Source organism: Thrips palmi, unplaced genomic scaffold, assembly GCF_012932325.1.
Source record: "Thrips palmi isolate BJ-2018 unplaced genomic scaffold, TpBJ-2018v1 HiC_scaffold_10, whole genome shotgun sequence".
Lineage (NCBI taxonomy): Eukaryota > Metazoa > Arthropoda > Insecta > Thysanoptera > Thripidae > Thrips > Thrips palmi.
Window position 1 is genome coordinate 1,572,043 of NW_023144621.1, and position 8,990 is coordinate 1,581,032.

The 8,990-nt window shown below is 46.2% G+C and overlaps 1 protein-coding gene across 2 annotated transcripts; it reads right to left on the reverse strand.

Moving 5' to 3' along the window:
- Positions 1-5,435: 5,435 nt before the first annotated feature.
- On the reverse strand, positions 5,436-8,990 carry LOC117654289. Of its 2 annotated transcripts, none has more exons than XM_034400816.1 (3): positions 8,842-8,990; positions 7,319-7,403; positions 5,436-6,654 (listed from the first exon to the last, which is right to left on the reverse strand). In XM_034400816.1, the coding sequence occupies exons 2-3, from the start codon at positions 7,378-7,380 to the stop codon at positions 5,820-5,822; spliced, it is 897 nt and encodes a 298-aa protein (XP_034256707.1). In that variant the 5' UTR covers positions 7,381-7,403; positions 8,842-8,990; the 3' UTR covers positions 5,436-5,819. The 2 variants fall into 2 exon arrangements, with proteins under 2 accessions (XP_034256707.1, XP_034256706.1); XM_034400815.1 differs by having other exon boundaries at positions 8,831-8,923.

The following is an 8,990-nucleotide window of genomic DNA, read 5'->3' on the forward strand; positions in this document are numbered from 1 at the left end:
TATAGAACTTCTGTACCAACACCATCCCTAATATAAAGGAAAACAATCTTATTGAAAAGAGGAACGTTGACTCTCAAAGAATTGTCGCCAACCATAAGGGAAGGTGGGGTACAATGGGACGCTTTTTTTTTGTTTTTGGCCTAGATCCGAGACCGTTGGAGCTAGAATGCCGCCCGATAGTTAAAAATGTTCTTTGTTTATTTGTCTATAACTTTTATTTGACCATAAAATTGATTATACGGCATTTTTGGTCTGTGGAGACATTTTGCCGAAAAGTGTCACCTGTCCCATTGTGCCCCGGGCTGGGGCACAATGGGACAGCCCCGGGGCACATTGGGACACACCCTTTTATGAGCTAAAAATAAAGCGAAGGAGCATTCAAAAAATTGTGGGCAATAGGTTTTGATCTATTTTCGTCACAAACTATTTTGAAAAAGAACTTACGTTCCTGGTTGCCTTAAAAAAATTCCGGAGTATGATGTGTAACAAATGAAGAAACTGCAGTGTTAATACAGTAAAAAGCGCAAATGAAATGTTTGATGCCAAAATTCTTGTGAATAACATAATTAACGTATGGTTTAGCTTCATTTAGACATAAACTACAACTGAAACTTGAAAGCCCTTTGATTAACACGTCCCATTGTGCCCCAAACGAGGGTGTCCCATTGTGCCCCGAACGACACGCTGCACTGGACACGCTCTAGCTCTTCAACACCAAAAGCCAGAGCGCCCAGACAAGTCTCACTGAACCTCAAAAGACCAACGAACTCACTGGTGAACTCGCTACGAACGTGCGACAAATACTTTAAATGCTAGATGAAAAACAAAATTCTCCGGTCTTGCTAGTTTTACCTCGTTTTTCTTACATTCGCACTTTGCTTCGACCTGCCGAAAGAACGATCAGTCGAATGAAGTTCCCGCTTTGTGAAACTAACATGGCAACTGCTGGCCTATAATCGAGCGTAACCCGCAGATCCTACGAACACCGCAAGGTGGCTAATTTGACAGTGTCCCATTGTGCCCCGTGTCCCATTGTACCCCACCCTCCCTTACTCTTTGTATGCACTGTCAAAAATTTTGTCATAAATTAGCGACAAAAAAGTTGCTAATTTTTATTACGGCGGAAGTTCTTTTCTCACACGTTCATACCCAAGTGAAATTGAAGGGATGTGGAATCGCGGCAAGGGACGAGAACACCGTTCTCGTCGTAACTGAACGACGAAAAAAATCATTCCTCTACGACAATGTTATAATTGGTCGTAATATTTTAAAATCTGAAATCCCCGATAAGTTGGTAAAAAGTTACAATTTTGCTCGCTTAATTTTACGATTTGTGTCGTTCATTTACGATTCGTAACACTAATTTACGACAAGAGTCGTAAATGTACGACTGAAGTCATAACTGCACAACATATTAAAAAAAAAGATTGTTCGCAAGCAGACGATTAAGTCGTCAATTTACGACTTGATCCGTTTACAAACGGAAAGTCTCGCTATTAATACTAGAAAGGACAAGCGGTCAAAATGAACCTTTTTCGTTTTTGAATGTTCTCTTTGCTACTTTACATTAAAGGCACAAATTTTGACTTTTCCTTAATTGACAAAACCTATTTCTACGCGAAATCCCGGGTCTGTAGGTGCATTTTGACTAAGCTATCCATGAACTTTTACCTAAAGGGGGGACCCTGGTGAAAAAATCGCCAAAATTCCAAAAAATAGTATTTTTAAAGTTCATAGATAAAAATGTGCATAGAAGGTTTCAGATTCATGAGGTTGAACACCTTTAAGCTAAGTGGGTAGTTTCTTTATCACTTGGAGGGAAATAACATTGAGATCAGCTGTCGTTGGCTTCTACGCTCAACTTCACAGCTTTGCTCAGTCGACATAAAATTTTTTCGTAGAAAGACTTCCTGCGCTCCTGGTTGACACCTACATGAGTCGTCTTGCATGGACTCTATTCATTGATGACTTATCGACAAATTTTAGTGACGGAATCTTGATATCAGCCCTACTTTTTTTAAAACACACCTAAAAGTTTGAAAAAAGGGAAAAAAAATCACTTTTTTTTTAATGTTAAAATTTGAAAACTCATATCTTAGGACAGAAGTTGAATTTGAAAATTCCGTCACTAAAAACTCAAGACTTTCCGTCCCAATGAAAGACGCAGGAAGATTTTTCCCCAACGCTCTAAAAAACACTAAAAAGCCACTTTTCTCAGAGACTGTTTAACATTTTGGATTGAATTTTGTTTTGGGAACTCACCATAATGAACCTAATGATTAAGCAAAGTTTCAACTCTCTGGGATTATTTTGAAGCCCACTTGAAAGTTTCACCAGGGTCCCCCCTTAAACGGCCACGCGGGTCAAATTGACCTTTGTGGCCTTTTAGCGATAATAACATGTTTTCCTCAACTTTGCAAAGACATTTCTTCATCGGAAAAGAGCTGTAAGTCAATTCTGGCGTCAGGGTCACACACTGGAAGATAAATTGTGTAAAGTACAACAAATGTACAACAAAAACTGTACAATAATAGTACGACAGTGATTGTAGGAAGTACAACAAAAATTGTACAAACTACAACAAGGCCTGGACTGCACAGCACTCTTTGTGCCGGAGCCATTGTACTTTGTACAAGAATTGTTGTACTTTCAAAGTACAACATATTCCTGATAAAAAAAATTGCCAGAAATTAGTGTTCTTTGTCGTGGTTTTTTCTTGCAGTGCATAAAAGAGTCGTAACACGTCCCATGAGGTGGGGACGGGTAGGCAACCTGCATTAAAATTGGTGGGTTGCAGTCGAGCTCTAATCCAAACAAATAATACCTTAGTCGAACGATGTCGAATCATGGTCGGATTTATTGGTCGTCCGGAATTGCCCCATAGGTCGTCCGGAATCACCCCAGCCCTTGGGTATTTCCGGACACATGCAGGGCTACTGTCACGCCCCTGTACCTCCTTCTCGTTGCTTAGATTTGACTTTCATGTTTGTCATTTTGAAGGCGAAGGTTCATACTTCACGCTCGAGTGAAAAAATTAGACCCAAGTGGCATGTGCAACTTTACGGAGCGAAAACAAAACAAGCTAGGGCCCACCCTTCCGTCGAACCGAATTGCCAGCTCCGCTTCGCTGCGCCGGCAACTCGGTTCGACAGGGGGCCGGCCCAGCTTGGCCTGCCGGCGGCCTTGTCTCGGGCCTTCGGCCCTCGCATCAGACCCAACTTGGCCAGTCGAAGGCCCGGGCCTTCGGCCCGCTCGCATCACACACACCGTGAGCGGGTAAAGCAAAGTTATCGATGTACCATCGTGACTTAGGCCCGCCCGTCTATTCACAATATGCAATAGTCCTTACACTTTTTACTCCAACTGTCCTTAGAATATGCCCGTTTCATTTGTCTCTTCGCCCTCATTCCGAAAATACCCATATTTGCCATGCTACTGCAACTCCTTGCAATAGAGGCACAGCAGGAGCGCAAAACGAGTCCGTCGCACTTTTTCCCATAACTCATAAAGGCGGGCTCCTGGACCCCCCTTCCGACCCCTCGTTGAAGAGGTCTTGCCAAGACCTATCCAAAACTTAAGTAAAAATTTTCAGTCGGTCGACCCCCTTTTTTCAAGATCCTGATGTGACTAATAGACGAAGTCGGGCTCCTGGACCCCCTTTCCGACCCCTCGTTGAAAAGGTCTTGCTGAGACCAATCGAAATCTGCAATAAATTTTTTTAGTCGGTCGACCCCCTTTTTTGAAGATTCTGATGTGGCCAACTTGTAAAAGCGGCCGATGGGGTCGGGACCAGGTCCATTCATCTTGTCTCGTCGCCCCGATTCCAAAAATACCCCTATGTGCCCTGCTAGCACCAACAATGGCGGAAATCCCCCTCCCGCTCATGTAAACCATGATGCACCTGCAGCAGCCCTTGTGCGACCCGGACGGGATTTGCACCACCGGATTATTTGTTTGGACGGTACTCCTGAAGTACCCTCCAAATCTGGTTACTCTAGCTCAACTCCTTCCTTGTACACAGACGCCAACAACAACAACAACACAGACACAAAGGCAAATGCATAGGCCCTCCCCCTATTTTTTGAATAGAAGGGCGGGCCAAAAAGTGTCCGGGATAGCCCTAACCTCCCTTACACAAAATTTTACAGTGCGGGTCGTTCCTTGGACTCGGCGGGTAAAAGCCTCGCCTTGAGCTAGTAAAGTAAACGCACTGGTATTTCTAATGTGATCATGTACAATTTGCTGCGATAAAAAGGCTAGTGTGATTCCTTCAAGTTATCGCATCTGTGGCAGCAATAAAAAATTATCGCATTAAAAATGCAATAAGTCCCTAAGTCCCGGTCTGGGCCCAGATTATCACAGTTTTGGTGCGATTAAATAATAACCACGCTAATAATGCGATAAATGCGCTAATGCGGCAATCCAATAGAGTTGAGGAATGGGCCAGCCCGGCCGGGCTGCGGGCTGCGCAGCGCTACCGCCAGCCCAGCCCAGCCCGGCCCAGCCGGCCCAGCCCAGCCCGCGGGCTGGAGGGCTGCTGCCTCGGCACGGCTGGGGGGAAGACGGACGGACGCGGATGACGAAGACAGTCGGGCACCGGGCCGGGTAGCAAGCAACGGGACGGGAGCGAGCTAGCGAGCTGCCTGCGGCGCGGCCCAGCGTGGCGCTGACGTCACCACGCTACCGAGAAGCGCGCTCGGAAATTTGAATCACATTGCGAATTCTAACTATTTGGTGAGGCGAGGAGCCCTTCCATGGTTACGATAGAGTGTTTTCTCTTATGCTCTGTTGTCATTCATTCAAAATTTCGTATCTCGTCTCTGCCCTCTTCCCCCGGCTACTTCGGCCAGCACGCCGGCGGCACGGCCACGGCACTGCTCGGCTCGCCCGGCGGCCGCCGCCCGCCAGCCAGCTACCCAGGCCCGGCCTCGGCCTGGCTCGGCTCCGGCAGCCCGCGGGCTGAGCCGAGCCCGTGGGCTCGGCCATCTTCGGCTAGCCCAGCCACCTTCGGCGACACGGACTGTCACAGCCGATACCACTGCAACAGTGGCGCTGGCCCGCCGGGCCAGCCCATTCCTCATCTCTACAATCCAATAATTATTGCACTTATAATGCAATAACTTTTTCATGACACTACTAAAGCAATACAAATTTTATTGCTTTTTAAATTAGTTTATTATTACACTTAGAAAATCAGTGCGTGAACTGAATGATAGAGAACGGCGAGAAGGAGGGAGCGCCTGCGGGTAGGCAGCCAACCACACAGCAGTGCTTGGCGGGCGGGCCTATCTTCGTGTTCGCAGGCGTTAAGGGAGCCGATACTCGTGGTTCGTGGCCAGACTGTGGACGCGGGCTCGTCTGGGATCACGGCGCGGGCTCTGGTCGCTTGCTGTCATCGCTGTCAATGTTAAGAGAAACGAATAAATAATCATCAATTGGACTTCAAATTTGAAAAACGCTTTTATTTCTTATATTTACAGTTATCATACTGATTCATTCAACGCCGCTAGAATTTTTACAACCGTCCGTACATTCATGTCCGTGCGTACAAATCATACCAATTTGCGAGAGAGAGAGAGAGAGAGAGAGAGAGAGAGAGAGAGAGAGAGAGAGAGAGAGAGAGAGAGAAGGTGGCAGACACACATCTCCGTTAATGATTGAGCTGAAGTACCACCGCCTTTTGGTTAACATTAGGATGGGAAATATTCGTGCCGCGATTCATGCAACAAACGATCCAAACATCAACTGGCATCAACCATGCAATCCTATGGCCGCCAACTAGGGCTGGCATGTACCACCTGTGTGTGATTCAAGAGGAGCTAAAAACACCAGAAGTCAATGCGCTCCCCATTCCCTAATTCTAAAATACGATCAGTTTCTATGTCGTAGTAGGGTTCAAATTTCCGTCGCCAATAAACATAGAGGTAAATGCAGCGGAAGGCTGCTTTGCACATTTCTGTCGTTACGTCCAAATCTTTCATCCACAAATGCAAGTTTTTTCGCTGATAAGGCAGGAACGTTTGACCATCACAAGCACGATTGTACATTCGGTCCAATTTAGGGGCCTTTTCAACGTTATTGTACAATAACAACTTTGTTCCTATGAAGAAATGGACTATATGATGCATAAAGAAAGACATATGGTGCCCGACAAATTGGCCACCATGGTAGCAACTCATGACTTCAGAAAATTCTTCCTTTGAGTAACGATCAAGAGCTCTAATTTTTCCAAACTCAAACAAATAGATAAGATCATCGCAGTGACCCGCGCAGCATGATTCATAAAGCACAGGCAGATCTTCCGTATTTTCCTCCTTGCCTGGTTTGACTGTGCTTGCAAACTCATCTACTAAGTCTGTAAAGGCTTTTTCAATTTTGGCTACAAGAGCAGGATTTGTTTGTCCCCAAAACCTTCCGTCTTCCAAGAAGGCTTTTCTTTTTTCTGGATGTTTGTAAAAGACTTTTTCTGCAGTCGTTTCACAGTCCTTGTCCGAACAAATGCTGCCTTGCAAGTATTCTCGTCGCTCTACGATGATCTGGACGCGCTTGTCTTTGACGTGGATTCGTCCGCAGGGTCCGGAGGGAAGAGTGACGCCGCAGTCGCGTCGCGGCGTGCAGTACTCCGTCAGCAAGTGCCACAGCTCGTTCCTCGAACTGGAAAGAAGGCGCATCATAACTCTTGGGCCATGTCCCGTTTACCGTTTCAACCAGGGCGGGTTCGTACCGTTCCTCCTGCACTTTTAAAACCAAGGCATAAGGCAATCCCCTAACGTGTTGTAAGCGATTTACGCCCCTAGAACGGCGTGAATAGTTTAATGGCCTTGGTAAAGGCGTTCATTGGTGAAAGACACAAGGAAGGCATAAACTTCACCTTTAACTTTACCTTAAACTCTGCCTTTACTCAATCTTTATTTAGGGCATTTAGGTTAAAAAGTTCCGCTAAGGCAAGCTTAGCAAAGCTGTCTTGCCGCACGGTAAAAACGGAACCTGGGATTCCCAGGAGCCCTATGTTAAAAGGTATAGGAGTTTCCAGGAGATTCCTGGGATTCCCAGGAAGCGTTTTTACCGTGCGTGGACCGGCCGGGGAGGCCGGGCAGAGAGGGGGCAAGGAGGGAGGGGGTGGCTGTGAGGTGTGGGGACTGGCGCGGCGAGGTGGCGGCGCGGATTGAACGGATGAATGGATGGGATGAGTGGGATCGGATGCAGAGCTAGAAGCGGTAGCAAGACCGCTTGAAAAGGGTCTCTTATTCTCCAAGTTAGGGATCTTCGTAAAATTTACGACGAACGCATGTTCCATTTTCCCGGGAATGCTACGCACCTGCCACCACTGCCACTTCCGCCTGCACTGCGCCTTCCAGTGCGCGGCTGGCCTCCCGGCATGCTGACACGTCTCTTGGAAGCTCCTGCACAGAAGAAGACAGAGGTCGTCGATGAAGTCGGTAATAATCAAAGATGTGCTGTGCAGTACCTAGGAAAATGGTCACTAGCACTTGATTAAGTAAAAGCAAGCCAAAAGAGAAGGAAAATCAAGTCCGTCAAGTCTGACTTGAAATTAAGAAAATCACGAACTATTTGAAAAATGCGGTTTACCCTCACTGAGAATCCAAACGCTATGTGTATGGCGCCAATTGGTGCAATGCATACGAAGACGTTTTCAATGCACCAACTGATTCAATGCTTTTGCATTGCACGTGAAGTGCAATGCCTTCCCATGCATTAGCATAGGGCATTTTCGGGATGCATTGCACGTAAGGTGCAATATGGCTGGCATTGCACGTGTGGTGCAATATCTCAATGTATTGCACCACACGTGCTATGCTCATAGCGTTTGGAATCTTAGTGCTGTTAAGAGCCGCACACCGTGGCACAATGGAAAGTATACTATAACTATTCCTAGACCAACTCGGACGCATCAGAACTGATGCGTCCGAGTATGCGAGGCACAACCAGATCATTCGTCTAAACGTGTGGTTTCCTCGACAAACGCTGCAATTCAAAAGGTGAGACATCTGACCAATATTTGCCCTTCCAAGACGTTTCACTGAAAAATAATAGTCATACAAAAATGTATGACCGGAACAGGGTTATGCTTCGATATACGACCGAAAAACGCCAAACTTCTGGGAGGCTTGTCCTTGTTTTCCTGAAAGAAATATCAGCTCTTAACGGTGATACAAAATTTTACCACCTTCTTACGGTCAAACATCGAATTATCACCATTTAAAGATGGCCCTATTTTGGCCAGACAAACATATCTCGCCTTTAAAGGGTCAGACGTCTCACCTTTAGATTTTCAGTGAACTACGAGCATATTAGTGATACGACCTTGCGTTCGCTAGTTCGAGAGATCGTTGAGAAATTGTTATTTCATTTGTAACATTATTACGGAGTTTAAGTGGCTGCCCGTTCATTTCGTTTCGCAGTTTTGGACCCACCACACTGGTAGCCAAGGAATGTGACGTCACGTTCGTTTTCACGTGAAAACGGCGATGTTAGTTCGAGCGTGACAAACGGTGAAAATTCAGAGTCAAACGAATGTGACATACCGCACCGCTTTGTCACATTACTTCGGGTGTGACACTCAATCAGCTGTCGAACTGTCACATTAAAACGAATGTGACACATGGTATCTAAGTACACATGTCGTGTCACATCCAAACGAATGTGACATCCATGTAATGTACTGTCACATTAGTTTGAATGTGACATGCCCACTTTGTCACGTTCGTTTGAATGTGACACGCCATGATTGTCAGATTAAGGGGTATCACGTTCGTTTTAATATGACATGTCACATTTGAACGAACGTGACAGTAAATAGGTCACTGACCCATCTCCTACCTGAGAGGCAGGCAAACTGCAACTCGAAGTTTTATCCCTTGCGACCCCACACACACCGACTCCGCCGATCGAATGCACCTGCCTCCGACATGCGGCGTGTTTCCGTGATATCGCGGGCACGAATCGATAAGATATTTTCCAGGAAACTC

What these genes read in the sequence shown, in the direction of transcription:
- LOC117654289 (XM_034400815.1), bottom strand. An exon ending in GGAAGTGGCAGTGGTGGCAG is followed by an intron (nt 6,655 to 7,318) that starts GTGCGTAGCATT and finishes CCTTCTTTCCAG; the next exon opens with TTCGAGGAACGAGCTGTGGC.